Genomic DNA, 19,467 nt, shown 5'->3' with positions numbered 1-19,467 from the left:
AGTATTACCCGAGAAAACTTGGAGACACATGTATTCAAAAGAATCTTAATTAAAGCAAAGATTAATGTGCCATGATTGTATTATTAATTCCTTTCATTATTGTTTCTACTATCCTTTGTGGCATTATGATTCCTAACAACACTGTTGGCAGTTTTTGGTGAGGTCCTAGAGTTAGCAAAGGTTTCTAGTTCCTTTCCTCCACCCCCCTTCACCAACTGCAACCTTGTGCTTAGATTAATAGTATTCTGTCTCTCACAGCATCAGGGTATGGCGCCCTCCTTCAGCAATTCCTTCTCTTTCTGCTTGAACCCTCCGTCCGTGCTGAGAAACATTTCCCTTTTAATTAGCTCTCCTTCCCCTGTGTCTCTGTCCGGTTCCCTGGCTCAGGTGGTCCTCAGCATGTCCCTCTCCTTTCCCTGCAGAGCTCAGCCCTGGAACCAGCTGCTCCTCAACCTTCCCAACCATGCAGCACCAAGCGCACCGCCGCTGAAGCTGTCCCATCTGACATACAGTGGACTCCGTAAGCAAGGCTGATTGCCCGTGGTGGGGAGGTGGAGAGGGGAAGCCATGCTTGGGCTGGCAGCTGGCCAGGCCATCCATCCCTGTGAAGTGACCCGTGGGGAGGGCTGGCTGCAGACGGCCTCCTGGAGTGCCAGACTGGGACAGTGTCTAGATTGTGCTCAGAACAAGGGCCCTTTTTCTGAGAGCGGCTCACGCAGTGCCTAAGGAAGCGGAAGGCACTGGCTGCTGTACCTGTGCCTCAGCCGGCCTTTGCCAGGCTCTGCAAACTCCTTGTTTGAAAGGATGAGGCAGTTCAGCACTTCCAAGCTGATGTGTGTTGCTCCCCCTCCCCCAGGAGGGAAGGATGAGCTCGGGCGGGAGGACAGCAGCCAGGGCATTGGCCTCGGCACATTCCATTTCCATGTGGTAAAGCACAGTTCGGTTCATCTCAACCCACACAGCCTGCAGAGAGGAGCTCTAGAACAAAAGCTCATGCGTTCTTTCGCTCATCATTTTACTTGCTTTTAAATGTTCACCATTTTAGATGCTTTAAAAAAAAAACAGCAGCAGAAAACTGGCTTATAACTCTTACCCACAAATAAAGCGGGCGGACATGTGCTCACCACATGCTTGTGCTTTGCAGATACAAGGCTCTGTACCAATACAGACCCCAAAACGAGGATGAACTGGAGCTGCAGGAAGGAGACCGGGTAGATGTCATGCAGCAGTGTGATGACGGCTGGTTTGTGGGTATGTCTCTGGGTTTGTGAAGAAGGGAGGATTCTGCAAAGCCTGATACCACAGTGATGGGTCCTGGGATCAGAAGGGGGAAGACAGCTTCTCCAGGGTGCTTGCAAAGGTTCTCCTCATAGAGAGCCAAGCTACGTGATCAAGTGGAGTGCAAGTGAACAGGGAGGAATACATGCAAGTGTTCACTTGCCGTTCAAGTGTCATTCGTCACTTGTAGCTTGGCCCAGAGTTAAGAAAAGACTACCATGGCTGATTGCATGATTAAAAACGGCAGCTAGACTTTGGATAGGAAATGGAAAGTTGCCATTAAGGTGGCAAGACCGTAATACAAACCAGAGGACCTGTTGTACCTCTACATCTCTGTTGGCCTGGCATTAGTTACCAGCCCAAATGTCTCCATCAGAATCCAGAAATGGCAGTCATACTGCGTTGGAACTCAGGCCCCTTGTACATATATGTACATATGAAGCTACCCTGTACTGAATTGGACCATCGGCTCATCCAGGTCAGTATTGGCTACTCAGACTGGCAGTGGCTTTCCCAGGTCTCAGGCAAAGGTCTCTCACATCATCTACTGCTTCATCATTTTAACTGGAGTGCTGGGGATTGAACCTGGGACCTTCTGCATGCCAAGTGAGTGCTCTGCCACTGAGACACGGCCCCCTCTCCTTCAGTTTTCCCTTTTGCTGCATGCTGTGCAATTTGGCAGGATGTGAGTAGAAAAGTATTGCTGCTTGCTTGGTCATGCCTTGAGGAGCTATGTACAGCCAGAATAGCAGAAGAGGGGACAGAAGCAGAGTGGGATACCTTGGAGATGGACTTCTGGCCGGTGCTTAGGAAGTGTAACAGGGCATGTTATTGGCTTCCTTGGTGTGCCAACATTTACATATTTCAGTGGGCTTGCTCAGGACGCTCCAGAAGAGAGTTTTTGTGCAGCCTGGGCCATGTTGAAACCTTTTCCCTCCTTGTGACCCACTTGTTCTCCTGTTTCTACTCCAGGTGTATCCAGAAGAACACAAAAATTTGGCACTTTCCCGGGGAATTACGTTGCTCCTGTGTGACTATCCCTCGATCCACCCTGCCTCCCATGTGTGCCAAGGAGAAACTGAACCTCCTGCTCGTGTGTCCCATTTTCCTTGGAGTGGCAGCCCACAATTTGCAAGCAGAGGAGATGGTGGGAGAACCAGCCTTGATCCCCATATCTGTTCATTGAGGCCTTTGCTGTTCGTCTCTTGGATCTGGAGCTTTTACCCTACTGTTCCTTTACCTGTCGTCTTCTGCTTTTGTGTCCCCAGTACTTTGAATGTGGGGTGGTTGCAGCTTCATTCCTTCCCCCCCAGAATTTAGGAAACATCGGTCATTCAGGGCTTCTCAATGAAAAATTGAAGAGATTGGGCCTGAGCAGGCACTGCAGATATCTCCTGGACCTGTTGCTTCCCCAGCTGAAATCCTTCCTCTGTGAACAAATCTGGAGACTCATCCCTTCTACAGGCACTCACAGCAGTAGCTGAAGAGTGAAAATGAACTGTGTTGTTGTGACTGTCCTGTATCAGGTCTCCCAGCTAAGCAAGATCCAGGTTCCGGGTGTGTGTACCATACACTGCACGTATATTGTTTGGGGGATTCCACAGACAACCCACATTCTGGATGCATTTGGATCAACAGACTGGTCTCACCTAAACAACACCTTTCTGCCTTCTGGGCGGTGCTAGACTTGGACAGTGTGAGCCTGTGCCACTAACTGTATTGGGCACTTTATGCAGAGTGACTCTGCATGGCCTCCAGTATTAACATTTCTGGATCTTTCCTCCGCTTCACTGAAAGGCTTAGCTTGCTGAACTTTGATCTAAACTCCTCCCCACTTTCCTCCCTTAATGACTGATTTAGAGCTTTGGTCTAAACAACTTGCTGCCATTCCCCTTTCATTCCAAAGCCTCTACATGAATGCACTTCTTCTAGTTGTTTCATTTAACTCAAGCAAAGTATGATCTGTATAAGAGAGAGCATGGAACACTTAGGGGTAGTGTTGCGGTTGGGACAGAGTTTATGTGCTTTGTCCACTGAAGTGCTGGGTCATAGATGATGTGCACCAAGCCTGTTCTGATCACCAGGGCTTTGAAGGGAGCTTGATCTTTGTTGGGGAGGGGGAGGCAATGTGTTACTTCCTGTGTGATGGCTGTGCTAATAGCCCCAAGCAAGGAGAGGTCCTGGCCGCTGCTTTTGTGTATGCCCCAAGTTGTCTATTTCATTTGCCCTGTTGCTTTCCAGCAGTGTCTCTCATTCTTGCTGCTAGAGGCAGAAGACCAGCAGGGTGGGAGCGGGGGTGGGGGGACAGAGATGTGGGTTTGGCAAGACTTGGCTGTCTGTCTGTTGGGTCTTTTGAGCCCTTCATCTTTCCATTCCTGCGGTCTCCTTTCACCCTGAAGTCAGGGGTCAAGACCTGACAGAAGTTTCTAGTGATAAACTATCCCCTAACCACAACAGGCCTTGTTCTTAAATGACTGGGGCTTGCAGCTGCAAGGGAGAAAGGGAGGAGAGAAAGGAAGATTGTGTTGGGCCAGGAACACTGAGATATCTGTGCCTCATGTGACTTCTTGCATAGTACTAACAATGGCATCTTCCATGCTATAGCAAGTCAGCTGTGTGTTGACATAGTCCCAGCTACTGGAAAGGGAATGTGCAGGTTCAGACCAGCCCTCGTGGAGCAGATTTTCTCCTCTATGTAAACAACAGGAGCTTCTCTTTTTTCTTCCTGGAGATGGTTTAGTTAGCGGCTTCTGGCAGTCCACACTCTGCTGTCTACCTCAGTGGTTTTCATACTTTTGACATTCAGGGAACCCTTCCCTGCCAGCACATCATTGCATGTCTGCTGTGGAACACAGTGGATTGCAAAGTATTCAGGGGCTTGCTTGGGGGCGCCCCTACATCCTGGCTACACAGGCCTTACTTTTGCACCATACAGATTGAAGGTAAAGACGGAACATACCTCTGTAGCTGTACATTCACAAGGGAAGATGAATGGTGCTGTGGTGCTCTTCTGACTGACAACTCTGACTTTGAAAATTCCTGAAGATTTGGGGGTGGGGCCTGGGAGGGTGGAGTTTGGGGAGGGCTTAACAGTTATGGGATGCCACAGAGCCCACCCTTCAAAGCTCCTGTTTCCTCCAGATAGTTTCAGGTGGGCAGCTGTGTTGGTGCGTAGTAGAAAAGCAAGATTCGAGTCCAGTAGCACCTTAAAGACCAGCACCAGAAGAACTGCTCTCTACAACCTGGAGATCAGTTGTAACTGGGGAAGAACTCCTGACACCACTTGGAGGTTGGTGACTGCAAAACATTAGGGATACATCCTGCAGCTGGTTGAGCCTAGTGCGTTTTGGAGGATATTTTCTCCTCAAAGCTTTGTAATAGCCCCTTCGACAAGGAAGATGCCTCTCTGCTCTGGGAAGGGAGAGCTGCTTGTGTTATTGCCTGTACAGCTAGTCCTGCCAATAAAAATCACTGAACAAAAGTTGCAATTTAGAGTATGTCACTTGCCTGGAAACACATAGTCTAAAAGCCAGCAAAGGAAGAGAACAAGGAAAGGCAGCTCTCTAGGGTGGGAGTCTGATTGATGTGGGCTGTGAAATAGAAAACTGGTGTGCCTGGGGTGTCCTTTATGTAGCTCCCATAAGAAGACCCCAGATTCAGTCTCCAACATCTCTATAAAAGGAATGGGTAGTAGGTGATGTGAAAGACCTTGACCTGAGACCCTGGTGCCTGTCAGAACCTTGACAGAGCAATGCTCTGATTAGTTATAAAGCAATTTCATAGGTGTTTCCATTCATTTAAATATGGCTTGCACAGAAATATTTCCAGGGAGGTAGAGCCAGATGTTAATAAGTGGAGCGTGCCACATTTGGATTTTGTGCCTTGGGCACCAGCATGAAGGTCTCTCTTCACCAGCCAAGTTCTGCTATGCAGGGAGGGGAGAGAGCGGAGGCACCTACGGCACCAAGGACAACACCCTGATCTCTTACCCAAGCCACTGGGAAATCATGAAAAGCAACTCAACATGTGCAGTAGCAAGCCCTTGAGATTCTCCAGCTTTAAGATCAAACTGTTGTGCTTATCTCCCCAGGATGATCAGGCATGTGCTCTCTGTACAGGTGATGAGATAAAACATGCTCTATTGTTTAATCTGTTCAAGACTAAACATTTAGAAACCTCTGTCTAAATTCTGCAATGAGAAACAATATCAGAGTTAAATCTGAAGATTATATATGTATTTGTTTTTCATGCTTCATATGCAAGCTTCTTAAAAATTTGAGTTTCTGTTTTTTGGTCAGATTGCAAAAGAGCTGGAAAGAACATGAGAAAGAGCAAGGACCCACTGGGGGAATGACAAATCCTCACCCTGGTCTACTCTAATATCTGACAGTTGCCAACTCCTTCCTTCCTCCACTTTTTCATTTGCACCTTTGATTAACGGACTGATATGCAGAAACTAGGCTCTTCCCGTGGCATTAATATCTCTGATAGAGAATGGCTCACCTACTACAAATCAGTATGTAATCGGCTATTAAAGGCAAAGGAACAAGACAGTTTATTTTTTCAGTTGGAAAGCCCCAGTCTCTGAGCCTCACTCAAATGCTGCTGCTCCTTTTAAAGGTCTGCCCTTGTAAGTTTTCAAGCTGGACTTTTGATGGTTTATGTGGCCTATGGATCTCATCCCTTCTTATACCAGCTTGTTTTTCAGTAGGAAAGTGTACGCACAGATAAGTATGGAAGCAGCTTGGACAACACACCTGTTCTTGTCTGGATTTCTTTGCAAGCTGCCTCCGACCCAGTCATTTTAGGGTTTTACGGTGGTTTACTGACAACCTGAGGACACAGACGGAATTAGGCTCCAGCTGCAGGCACAAATCCCTGTCCACAACATCCCCCTCCCCTCCCCCGTATCTCAGATCCCCATGGGCTTCGTTCATAGAGTAGCGTTGCCAACTGCCCAGAGGAAAATGTCCCGTCCATTTAAGGGAGGCTTGATGGGATGTTGTTTACCTCCATGCCCTGAAAAACTTCTGCTGCCCATTTCAACACATTAAGACACTATTAAAGGAAGAAGACATTTTTCTGCAAATCTGTTGGCAGCCTTATCAGGGAAGCAATTTTATTTCTGGGCATTTCATGGAGGGGGGAGGAGAACTGAGCCAAAGGAGCAGCAAAATATTTTTATAGTGAGCAGCCATAGGGGATCCTGACTTGGACAGGGGCCATGGAGTAGGAGAGAGGTTAAACTTTATCTCTCGTTTGTTTTCCAGACCACACAAACAACTTGTCCCATTCCAGAAATATACAAATCCCAGTATATAGCCCGCATGTTTCCCTCAACAGGGCAGATAGCTTGGGGGGAAAGGTAGTGGATTGAATTGCAGCGTATGCTCTGATTCAGTTTACAGCTTACCAATTTTTTAAAATATCCAATCACAGAGCTCCCAGCCACTCCAAAGATGCATCCTGTTACTTAAAAAAACAAACAAACAAAACCCAGGATGCACACGTCCTGTGCCAATAACATTTCTGTGGTTTTTATGAAGTGAGAGCTATACATTGTTTATGTATAGAAGGTCCCAGATTCAACCATTTGTATCACCATTTAGAAAGGGTCGGTGATTTTTTCTTTTTAAAAAAAGAGGTGCCAATGCGCATGATTTTTGCTACCTTAGGGGCCTGCGCCAGCTGGCCAAAAGAGGTGCTGGAAAGAGACTGATCAACGCCAGGCTGTCTGCAGTGATGAAGCGAAATATGAACCAAATGAACCGGGCTAAAATTCATCATGGTTCGTGAGAAATGAGCTCCTACGAACCGGCTCGGTTCGTGACGAACTTCAGTTCATATTTCGGTTCATGCCCACCTTTAATTGTTACATTTTTATCCTGTCCTTTCTCCAAGGATTCTTGGGGGGGCGGGGTACGTGGTTCTTTCCACTTCCATTTTATCCTCATAACAGCCCTATGAAATGGGATAGGCTGAGAGAGAATAACTGGCTCAAGGACACCCAGTGAGGTTCACAGTGCGCAGGGATTTCTCCCCCGTCCTAGCCCAATGCTTTAACCCAGTAATACTGGCTTGGGAGCCATTTGTGGCTCTTTCAGAGGCCACCCCCTGGCTCTTCTGACTACTCTTCCCCAATGTGGCACCCACCCTATGTTTTAGGAAAGTAGGCAAGGCACTTGGTTAGAAGTTTGTTTCCTCCTTGAAATAAATGCCGCTAGAGGAATGGAAAAGCTGTGAGCCTCCCTGAGGTGCTGGCCTCAAGTTCAGGAGAGCAGTAAATGTGGCTGTCTCTTGGGTTGGTGGTAATTGTGAATGTGGCTCTCCATGACATGTAAAGTGAGTATCACTGCTGAACCATTACACCATACTCTTCCTTCCCCAAGGTCAAGTCTCCTGAAACATGGCTTGCAAAGCCAAGGGTGAGACAATAATGCTGCTTATTCCAACAAAGAGCAATTGCTGGGCATCCCGTTCTGCAAAAGTGCAAATATGTACCTGTCTTCTGTTCCTGATTATGAAACACATGCTGCTGTTGGATGAACAGATTTTTTTTTAAAAAAACGCTATCCAACTTGTTCTCATAGCTTTCCTAAACCCTATTTTCCTTGTAAAGCTCAGGCAGGTCTAAGGCACATGCTTGATTATCTTTGTTCTGAGGAACATTCCTGAGGCATGGCTGCATGCAATGTTTTAAATTCTGCACAGGTCCCCTCACCCCAGCTTTAAACAGCTTGATCCAGCACCCAGTGACTTTGAAAACTTTGCTGACAGCCCTGCCTTTAGTTTGCAATGTTCTTAGTAGCTCCCACCATTCCCGTTCCTTATCCAAGACTGCTATCTGTTTTCTGGCTCCAAGGTACCTTTAAGAGTCTGACATGCAGACATTAAGCTAGTGAAGCTTCTACAGACTTCAGATGTTGCAATGGAAAAAGCAGCAGATGTAGGTTTTGTTCCATGTCCCACCCTGCAATCTGCAGCAGAGAGGGGTTGGGGGGGGAAGGGCTTCTGCACAGCCTGTGTATGCAATTGTCCACCTTTTGATTTTTCCTGGGCTTCACTAGATTGTTTTAACCTCAAGGTATGACCTTTATAGAAAGATCATCCTCAAAGTGGATTTGGGATCCAGGTGGATGCAAAGTTGCGGAGCAAATCATGCAGAGGCTCAATGAGAATGGAACAGGGAATCGTTCCCATCTTGAAGCAACTTTAATTTCATTGCCTCCAGTGGTTATTACAGGCAGGGCTGGGGGAGAGGAGCTGTCAGTCCTATACCCGTGGCCTTCATGAATTTGGCCTTTGGTCTGCTCACAGCTTTGTGTCGACCAGAGGAGGATTTTCCCAGAAAAGCACACAAGGGTTGGCTGAAGGATTTCCCCAGAGAGGAACGTGGCAAGAAGGGAAAAACCTGGGGGATGAAACTGGTAGGGAGGTGGGCCAGCTTGCAGAAAGGATGCCAAGGTGGAAGAAAGAGAGAAGGCTAGTGCACACTTTCTGGGCAGTCCTCCTTGGCTGCTTGGAAACAGGGAAGGCAGTCTTCATCTCTGCTCCACTCTTCTGTAGCCCACAAAAGGGGAAATGGTGTGTGTGACTGAGAGCCAAACTAAAAGTGACGTCTTACACAGGTTGGACACTAGTTGGCTTCCCTCAAGTTTTGATGGGAAATGTAGGCATCCTGGTCTTGCAGCTGTAATGGAGAGCCAAGCTGTAAAACCAGGGTGCCTACATTTCCCATCAAAACTTGAGGGAAGCCGACTAGTGTCCAACCTGTGTAAGACGTCACTTGTAGTTTGGCTCTGAGAAAACCGCTGGCCGAGTCAAGTGGCATGACCCCCCAAAAGCACTGCTGAAAATTTCTCTGCCTTGGTACAGATGGAAGCAATAATGTCTCCGTACTTCCTACTAAGCTTTTCTGTATATTTGTGCTGCATCTGTTTGGGTGGAGAAACACAAATGGGAGTTTTACTGTGAGTCCATACTTGGTATGTAGGTAGAAGAGACATGATTCAATCACCTGCATTTTTAAAAAGCTGCTAATCATAAAAAATATGGACTGTAAATTCTTGAATGTTGTGAACAATTCTGTTCCTTACTGTGACCAGTAACATGAGGTTGTTTTCATGGTGACGGGAGTCCTTCTCTTCTTGTTTTTCAGATCTTATTTAGTGGACTTTTGTATTGCTCATCCAATTTTTTTATTTTAAATTTTTTTAGAAGAAAAGTTAATAGCAGCCCAGGTAAAGGAAGTCAGATCAGGGCTCTGGTTGTGGGAAACAGGAGTTTCATCTCCCCTACATTGTACCATTTTCCCGATTTTAGTTGCTATTTGCCCGAATGCTATTTGCCCTGAATAAGATCACATGCAGGTACCTGTAAGCTACTCTTTTGTTGTGAATGTTATCAAGGTTTCCCCCCCTGGTTCTCGTATGGAGGCAGCAATATTTGAACTGAGTGTTGATGTAAAGTAGCAGGAAAGGGTATGAGCTGAGAGCTGGGAAGTCACCTGTTCAAATGTCACTTCACCTATGAAGTCATTAGAAGGCGCAGAAGCCACTATTCGCATAGGGTCACATACACACTAGTATGGGCATTAAAAAATACTGACCTACTTTACTGGGTTGTTGTCAGGGTAATGTATATGATGTGTTTTAAACACTATAAAGTATAGCAGAAATGCTGTTATTACCATTTGGACCCAAACTTCATATCAACTGATTAACATGGTGATCTTCTATTTATAGACAAAGGCTGAAATATTATGCATGTTGGAACATAAAGAGGCTTACTTAAAAGTAAATTTGTGTAAGGGTTACAAATCTGTGTAAGTGTAAATTTGTGTAGGATTCCACTGTAAAGATAAAATCCTTGGGAATAAATCCCACTGAACTCAGCAGAATTGGATGGGATCAGGGTGTACCCGAGCTACCTTCCCTCCTACTCTTAAATCTTTGCTTTTAGTTTACAAATGTCTGTCTACAGTACTGACATTTTTAAAGAAAACTCAATGAAGAAATAATGTTTTCGGTAGTTAGCTTTGCAAAGGACATTTACAAGGTTAATTCAAATGCAAGATGTAAACCTGAGATAAGAAAAACAGAGGACAACTGGCATTAAAAATCTTATTAATCTGAATACCATTATTGGGGGGAAAGGGGGGAGACAAATTAAGGTTTCTAGTCTACATGTTTTTCCTATTCACCTTGATAATCCTCCTTTCTCAGGCTTAATGGATTTTGAAGTGTGGGACCAAAAACCCTTAATGAGATTTCACTTCAATTTGTGGGACAGATATTCTGTCATCTAAATAAGTGATTACACTGAGGAGGGGGGACACAAGACCCTCCCCCATTGTTTCAGTTCTTAAAGTCAGGTTCCCCTCACCCACACATACTTAATTGTGACTGCTACTTCCAAGCCAACACATGCAGGGGGTTGGCCTGCAAATGTTATTTGAACTGATTTTCAGGAGCTGAATGCAAACTCGTGGATGTCTAGATGAAAAGTTTCATTGCAAGACCTGTGCAATGCAAGGGTATGCATTTGATTCCTAAGCAAACCCTGCAAAATTCAATAGCATTTGCTCCTAAGTAAGTATGCATATTGTACTGCTGTCTTAGAGTCCGCTCCTACCTGGAATATGCCCCACTGTGTTCAAGCCCCACTTCTCAGTAAATGTGCTTAAGAAGGCAGCCTAAATATTATTTGCCAAGATACTGTGCAGGGCATGCCTTAAAAGCAGATGCAAGCCTGAACAAGTAAGGGACGCGGCATATTTCTTACACGGAAAGTATAAGGTTGCAAAAAGGCAGGCACTTCCAACCCAGTGTCTTTGAGCATGTGCAGAAGAACGGCTTTGTTTTGGAAAGCAAGCAAGCATCACTCTGTTTTTTTATTGACCTGCTTTTGAGCAGATGCTGAGTTCCTCCATCTGTTACAATTTATATATTTTGAAAGAACGAAAAATAGGGAAGCATCTATAAAAATACTGATGGTGCACTCTGTCTCCTCCCCATCCTTCTTTCTTCTAGCAACTGGCAAAGTTCTGTGAATAGCAGGAAATGTCAGGCGGCCATGTGGCAAGCAGGAGGGGGGATGTCCCTGTCAGGGTTTAGAGGGTAAGAACAGGATCCAAGCCCTAGTACCATAAAGATCAACCTCTAGCTGGTTCAGTCCCCTTTAAAAACTGGCAGAAACAGCTGTGCAGATTTCTCTGAGCATAAGGCCGGCTGAACAAAGCACAAGAGCAGCTTTGCAGTGTTGCTAATGTGTATTTACTTGGAAGTTGGTCCCATTGAAGTTGGTGGGACTTGCGTCTGACTATAGTGTGTGGCAGCATAACAAATAGTGGCAATAAAAGAAGCAATTTTTTAGGGCCAATTGATAAAGTAGCTGACAACACCCACCCAAGATTTCTTAAAGCTGTTGATTCTTCTAATGAAAACATGCAACATGTCACTAAAACTGGCCTGTTTATAAGAGGGCAGGAACGTAGCTAATATCACATTAGTTTTTTTAAAGGACTTCCATGAGGAGCTAGGGAATTACTAGCTGAATTTCTATCAGAAAAATTGATTAAAAGCATTATTAAAACTGGAGTTATTAAGGGTATATAAGCCTTGTAGAAGAAGAAACAGACTGGCTTCTGCAAAGAGAAGTCCTGCCTCACTAACGTTTAGCATACTTTCAAAGCAGGAACACACATTTGGGTGAATCCTGTACACTACTGGCACTTGGCCTTTCAAGACACTTTTGGCAAAATCTGTCTTCAAAGCTTCCTAAACAATCTCAATTCCATGGGTTAGTCTGGGGCAGCAAAATAAAAAGGAGTCTGAAGGCACCTTAGAAGAATTTATTTCAGGATAACTTTAGTAGTCATGGGATAAGAAGAAACGCCCTTTTATGATCAGTAACTGATTATACATGGTCTCCTGCAGGTGCCGCCCTGCAGATGGGCAAAATCAACAGCTGCCTGTACACGTGCATTCTCTATGGTGGCTCCTGCCCTATGAAATGGCCTGGCTGAAGAGGTGAGGAGACTCACCCCCCCCGACTCACCCCCCCCCCCCTTTCTGGCTTTCTGCAAATGATGCCAAACTGAATTATTCAAGATGGCTTTTTTACTCAGATAGGAGGGCTATACTGTAAGGAGGTGGTCTCACAGAGATGCTTCGCAAAAGAGATAGGTGCCATAGACATCACCAGTATGTGCTACTCTGTACTGTCTGTTGCCTTATGTCCTATCTGTTGCTTTAAGCATGATCCTACTGGGTGGTTCTGTTTGTTTAATGTCAGTCTAAGAATTGCTTATGCTCTGTTTCAGCATTTCTTCAACTGTGCATTGGATTTTGGCTGATGTTATGTCTTTGCAAATTTGCATTTATATTCCCTAGGGCATTGTTTATTGAAATAACTTTGATATTGACTGCACCAATTTCACACTATCTAAACTGCCTTGAGTCTCAGTGAGAAAGGTGGTCTATACATGACCCAAATTAGTGAATAAATAAATAAAATTAAAGAGCAGGCTGCGGCCGGAAAGAATAAACAGGCACAATGGAGCACCGTGTAGTCTCCCATGGAACAGTGCAAGGACCAAGGCTGTTTCATAAATGTGAGGGAGCCAGGATGGGGGGAAACCAGATGCACAATGCAATCCTAAGCATGTTTTATCAGAAATAGTCCTACTGATGTGCAGAATATCAGCAACCTTTAGTCTTTTTACAAGGAAGTGAGCCCAAAGCAGCTTACTCCCGAGTAAACTTGCACAAGCTTTTGCTATAAGGGTGATCGGAAGTTTATAAAATCATGCACGGGGTAGAGAATGCAGATGGAGAAAACTGTTTCTCCATCTCTTACAACACCGCAACTAAGGGTCACCCAATGAAATTGACTCTCATTAGATTCAGAACAGATAAAAGGAAGTATTTGTCCATGCAATCCCATAATTAAGATATGGAACCCACTGCCTTATTGAGATTTGTTAAAAGCTGCTTTCGGTCTGTGCTGAGGTGGGTCTTAGGATGGCTCCCCCCCCCTCCAATAATTCTCGCCATGATTGCCACTGATTTAGATGACTTTAAAAGGGGGATTAGGCAAATTAATCGCTCTTAGCCTCCATGAGGTAAATGAAGCCTCCAGATCCAAAGACACTCTACCTCTAAATTCCAGATGCGGTTAGGACAGGGAAGCATTTTGCGTTCGCGTCCGGCTCGTACTCTTCTCTTAAAATCTTTCTGGCCACTTTGGGAAACGGGATGCTTTGTTAGGTGGCCTCCGGGAGCCTGCGAAGAGCATAAGAGCTTGAACGCCATACCCCGCCCGCGGCCCTTCTCCCTGCCAGGCAGGCACAAACTTCGCCTCGGGGCGTGGCGCAAGCGGAGCCGAGTAAATATCAACAACTGCAATTAAAGGACGCCGCTCCGGAGATGCAGGGACGCGCCGGCGCCTGGAGGCGGCGCTCGTCCGCTGCTTTCCTCCCCCCGAAACTTGTCCATGTAGTTCAATAGTCTAATTAAGCAGCCGCCAGCCCCTTCCGAGGAGGACAAGCTGCCGAGGGCGCACCGCAGCAGGCTTCTGTTCCACTGCGGGCAGTTTCTCCTCCTCCTTTTATGCGCGAACAGCGGCTGCAGTCTGAGCTCGCTTCAAGTCCTTCATCTCCCGCGCGCTTCTTCCAGAATTCGCTTGGCTGTTTCCCCCTTCCTGCTGGAAGTGTGACCCATAGCAGGTCGAGGTAAGCACTCTTTCTGCTTCTGCTGGTCTCTCTTTCGCAGGTTAAGAATCTGAAAGTATCCTGCGCCGGGTGCTGAAGGATATTCTCCAGGCTTGCCTCTTTAGGTATAACAAGCCGGGCTGAGGGTTTCACCCTTCCTTCCCTATAATAAAGAAGAAGGAAGGGGGAAAGCCCTTCTCTCCCGACTATGCGCATTTGCGGCGGAATCGCAACGAAGGAGAGATGCGATGTTCCCACCGTCACTCATACTTTGCAACAAACTTTGTATAAGTTGTCTGCAAGGAGGGGGACGCTTCCCATACCTGGGGCTGAGAGCAAGCGAGAGGCTATTTTCCCAAGCGGACATCTGGCACAGATCACGCTTCTCTTAGCCGGCATTCCCTCCTGGCCGACAGGCTTGGGGTTGCTCACCTTAGCCGGCGAGGCTTTCTTTGATTGCTTTTTGCAATCCCGTCTTCTGTCGGAGTGAAGGGTTCTTGAAAGATCTCCCATCCGTGGCCCTAAACCTGCTGAGTGTCGATAGGGAAGTTGTACTATAGATCTGGAGGCAAAGTCTGGGCAGCTTGCTTGGAAGGTAGTTTCGGGTAGGTAGCCGTGCTGGTCTGCAGTAGAACCGCAGGACTGGAGGCCAGTGGCACCTTAGAGATGAGATTTTCAGGGTTTAAGCTTTAAGAGTCAAAGCTCCCTTCTTCACAAATCTTGAATAATCTTGTGGGTCTCTAAAGTGCCACTAGACTCGAATCTTGCTTTAGTGTTCTGGTTAGAAGAGGGGAGGATTGTACTAGGAGGGGTAAAGGGAGAGGTCAGTCTGGCTTACCCTTGATTGTTGACCCTGGTCCCTTAATCCTGCCCCTCTCTAGAGACCAGTCCCCTACTGGGTCTGTGCCCTAGAACATGTTTTCAGCTTAGCAAAGTGTTCCTGGGCATGTGCTAAGATCATCTTTTCTCCTTTACCATTGAGTAACCACATTGCAGGCAGCCTCCTCTTCTCCTGTGTCTGAGGACAGACTAAGATGTTCTGGGGGCAGGGACAGAGCATCTGGGCAAGCTGAAGCCCCTGCACCTCTCGTTTCATCTGTGAAGCTTGATATGCTCCCCCCTTCTGGACGCTGATTGGTGTGTCTGCTGTGTTGTACACTTGGCTGCCTCACACCACTGTTTATGGCGGTGGGGTAATGAGAGGAGTTCAGGACTTGGCTGTGTGCCAGGGTAGCAGCAGGGATAGGACTGGTGCTGGGAAGCCATCCCAAAGAGCCGTTCTCCGTTGCCTCGGGAAGAGGCCTCCTGTTCTCTTTTCTCATCAGCCTGTGCCCTTGTGGGGGTAACATTTTTGCCCCAGAATGCTTCTGCCTAGGGCTTATTTTCTGGGAAAAGAGGTGGTGGAACTCAGTGGTGGAACTCAGGACAGCACAATGACGTCATTTTGAGTCAGCTGGAATGCGGGGGGGGGAGTTTTAAAAAGTTTAAATTGCCCTCTGTGAAAATGGTCGCATGGCCGGTGGCCCCGCCCCCTAGTCTCCAGACAGAGGGGAGTTTAGATTGCCTTCTGCGCTGCTGCAGCGCGGAAGCAATCTAAACTCCCCTCTATCTGGAGATCAGGGGGCGGGGCCACCGGCCATGTGACCGTTTTCAAGAGGTGCCGGAACTCCGTTCCACCGCGTTCCAGCTGAAAAAAAGCCCTGCTTCTTGCCTCTCCTAGTCAGGTGCTGCTCCCCTGACTGGAGGCCTTGCAGCATCTCTCACATCCTCAAAACTTTAGATACTTGTATGTTTACCTTTTGTTCCCACCCTCTCTCAAAGGCTCAAGGCAGGTTCAGATAAGAAAGTAAGCACTGCCTTGTTGGATCAGGACAAAGGTCTGTCTAATTCAGAGTTCTCTTTCCGAATGCTTCTGGGAAGCAGAACTTAAGGGTGATCGATTCCCTTTCTGGTTGCCCCCCCTCCTCCAGTGGTATGCTGCCTTTGAACATGGAGGTTTCGTGTCCAGGTTGTAACTCTAACTTTTATGGCTGTAAAAATAGGTGGAGACATTGCAATCGGTTCATGGTTCAAGAGCTGGGACTGTACATGGTATCCAGTCGAGGTTTCAGTCCTCTGCTGAGTTCCTTGTCCTTCACCGTGTCTCATCAGAGCAAATAAATCATGTAAATGTATACAGACTGCAGGATTCCGCTTTTCTTGGCACGCTTATGATTTTACTGAGTGCAAGGCATACACGTGGGCCTTGCCTACACCTGTGCACAAAACACAGCTTCTTCCCCTCTGCCTGTTCAGTGTCCCCCTTCGTGCTTTGGAGAAAGCTGCTGTGCCAGGAGGACGCAGAAAAATGTACTTTGGAGCTACTGCCAAGAACTGTGCTGAATCCACACAAGCATTTGAGCCAGCATAACTGGGGAAGCAGTAAACTCTTAATCCCGCTGCAATTATACATCAAGCCAGGTTTTGTGGTTGGGCTGCTGTAAACTCAGTCTTTCTGCTTGTCTCTTTCCTTTCCCCTGCTTCCAACCAGATGAGGTGTTAACTGTTTGCTCACAGCTAGTATGAGAATTCTCTCTCTCTCTAGAGGAGGTTATTATAATGACAGGAGTGTAAAGATCCACAATCAATCTCTGTTTCTGTTTTAAAGGGGGAAAAACCCATGTTTCTATCAGTCTTGTTTACTAAAAAGAGTGTTTTTTGCCCCTAAGCCTGTGGCTCCTTATGCCTTCCTTGGGAACGGACAGGATACATTTGGTGCATTTAGCAAACTGCTGTTCATTGCTTGATTTCCATAATAAAGCTGCAGAGTGTCTTGGTCCAGAACTTGGGTTGCATGGGAGAATGCTCTCTCATTTAGTGCAAGGATGTATAGATTCAGAACCTTGGCTCCTAAGGGAGCTGAGGAGGGGGGTAGTCACATTCTGATTCAGTGCGGAAAAGACTAGAATATTTAATAGTCTTAAGAATTAGTTAGACCTTAGGGGTGGGGGGACTGGGATTTTACAGTAATCTCAGTGCCTTTGTGCTTGTTAGACAGGACGTTAGAAGGCAGGTGCAGAATTACCTCTTCCTGAGCAATTGTGTGGAACACTGACTACATTCTTTTCAGTCAAAGGACTAGTGACTTTTTTAAAAATTAAAATTGAACATTCAGGAAAAGGTTCAAGAATATCTGCTGAAGATAGGTTAGACATCTGTATATGCCCTCCCCGCCATACCGTATATCTAATATCTGTAGCCCTGATCTACAAACTTTAACTTAGTATTCAGTTTTAGGAATCTTTTACTCTGTTTTAGAGTAAATGGCATAGATCATGCTATGATGTCAATCTGCAATCCTTCTTTCTGTCTCATATCTTTAGAATTTGTGATTATCTTTGTTTTGAAGAAGTATCTCTTTCCTATTCCCTTCAAACCCCTCCCCCCCCAATCATGTTTGGGATTTTGGAATGGAGTATATGTCACAATTTCACCAGTCTACTTCCTTTCAGCATAGATTTTTCTTCTTTGATGCATGTTCTGTCTCTCGCAACTTCCATGTTGGGTTAGTTGATAACTATATTTTCAGTGGTGGAATGGTTGTGGCTTCTACTCCGGTAGATGTTACCGTTTTGCAGGTGGGAAGCAACTGTTTTTATTGTGGCACTTATATAAAATTGAAAGACTTGCTATACATTACCTCGTCATCCTTGTAATACCCCTGTGAAGCAGGCTGGTAGTAATAGGCCTGTATTGCAAATGGGGGCTGAGACTGGGATCCGGTGACCTGCCTAAGGCTGCTGGGGGGGTGGGTTGTGGCTGAGATGTGATTGGAATTTGTAATCTCTTGGAGTGCAGCTGAGTCTTCTACAGTGCAGTCCCCAGCAGAGTTACAGCCTCTTATGCCCTTTGACTAAGTTGGTTTAGAAGAATAGAACTCTGTTTAGGATCACTCTGTCAGCCACAGTGCATTGCCAGCATTCTCTGAGCAGGGTGCCTGAACTAAGAAGGGAGGTCTTGCTGGAAGACCCTCCCGTGGGTCAGAGTACAGATGTACAGCTTTCAAATATTTCTAAAATGTTGTCATCCTAAGGATTTCAAACCCGTGACCTGCTGAGACTGCCTTGCGAGACTTCTATGCAGTTCTCAAGGGCAGACTAGGAAGTTAAAATTGCCCAGGAGCAAGCTGAGCCTGGAGCACTATAAAACAGGGGCTACTCAGCTCAGATCTGGCCAGTGGCGCCAAGCATAGGTGTCAGCTCACCCAGCACTATCCAGGTCTGAGCTCTGCAATGCTGGCAGGAATGTTGGGGCTTAGCTGTGCTTGCTCCTGGCTGCCAACAGTCCTCCAGGGCAGTGGTCTCCTTAGAAAAGTCTCTGTAAGGCAAATGGCTGGTCCACCCGGACAATTCCTCAGCCTTCAGGAAGCAGATACCTATGTATGTGTTTGCTCAGTGTCAGCAACATGAAGTAAAGTAGTGCATTTACTAATGGGCTGCCACAGATAACAGCAATGTAGAACTTCCCTGTTGCCTCTCCTCTTCCAAATGCAGTGGTTTTCAATGGAGCCAATGCACACAAGCAGTTGCAGATTGTAAAGTGTGCGTAAATTAAGGGTGAAATGTAACCTTTATACTGATGGTCACAGTGGGTTTTTCACCTGTTCTGATAGCCTGACTCTGTAACTTGCCTGGCACATTGCCAGAAATTTAGACATTGGTTCCTCATAGTTCAGATGGAGTATCTGCTTTCATGTAAAAATAATATTTTTGAAGCAAGACATGTACATCTCTTTGTCCTTCACCCTGTTTTTTAATCAAGGTAACATTTTAAAAATATTCACAACTATTTGGGTGATTGAGGGGCGGGGGAGAGAAGTGGTAATATTGTTGGTGCATGAGCGGGGGGCCAATCAGCACCTGTTGCAACCGACTTTTCCCTTTTCAAATAAAAATAGTGAAAAGCTTTTCTTTCTTTCTTTTTTCTTTCTTTCTTTCAAGGACAAAAGAATAACTGATGTATTGTCGAAGGCTTTCACGGCCGGAGAACGATGGTTGTTGTGGGTTTTCTGGGCTGTATTGCCATGGTCTTGGCATTGTAGACCACGGCAATACAGCCCGGAAAACCCACAACAACCAAAAGAATAACTGTTGGGAACAAATGCTTAGCCATGCTCCTTTAGAAATGTTGTGCCCTCCTTTGCCCAAAATGGTGTACTTGTGCATATGAACCACATCTAAGGCCACGTTTATATGAATGACAGCAACCACTTCTCGTCCCATGGTGGTTCTTGGGAACATACCCATCAGTAGCAGCACCTGCCAATGGAGAAAAAGTTCTAGGATGCCTGTTTGTCTTTCCCTTGCAAGAATAGGGCCTTTCTCTGGCTTTACCTCTGCTTCCCATGTGGGCAAAAGCAGAATTAAAGCACCTGAATGACTTTAAGAATAGCTATTTTTGACAAGCAACCCAGGTGGCATCCCTGATGCACATGTACG

The 19,467-nt window shown here is 46.2% G+C and overlaps 2 protein-coding genes across 8 annotated transcripts in view; both read left to right on the top strand.

Annotated features, from left to right (window-relative positions):
• Positions 1 to 4,770, top strand: part of SORBS3 (sorbin and SH3 domain containing 3) — an 82,122-nt gene extending 77,352 nt beyond the window's left edge. For all 7 annotated transcript variants that reach the window (XM_054997371.1, XM_054997367.1, XM_054997373.1 and 4 more), the window contains 3 exons: positions 423 to 520; positions 1,145 to 1,251; positions 2,251 to 4,770. In XM_054997371.1, coding sequence (XP_054853346.1) covers positions 423 to 520; positions 1,145 to 1,251; positions 2,251 to 2,312 — 267 coding nt within the window. In that variant the 3' untranslated portion in view covers positions 2,313 to 4,770. The remainder of the gene's footprint in view (positions 1 to 422; positions 521 to 1,144; positions 1,252 to 2,250) is intronic.
• A 9,036-nt stretch (positions 4,771 to 13,806) lies between these two features.
• The window catches only part of PDLIM2 (PDZ and LIM domain 2), a 45,556-nt gene continuing 39,895 nt past the window's right edge, over positions 13,807 to 19,467 (top strand). Inside the window, exon 1 of the mRNA XM_054997833.1 lies at positions 13,807 to 14,011. The gene's annotated coding sequence lies outside the window, so the exon portion shown is untranslated. The remainder of the gene's footprint in view (positions 14,012 to 19,467) is intronic.

The sequence above is a fragment of the Eublepharis macularius genome, chromosome 14 (assembly GCF_028583425.1).
Source record: "Eublepharis macularius isolate TG4126 chromosome 14, MPM_Emac_v1.0, whole genome shotgun sequence".
Taxonomy (NCBI): Eukaryota; Metazoa; Chordata; class Lepidosauria; order Squamata; family Eublepharidae; genus Eublepharis; species Eublepharis macularius.
This window is presented reverse-complemented; position numbering and strand designations above follow the sequence as displayed.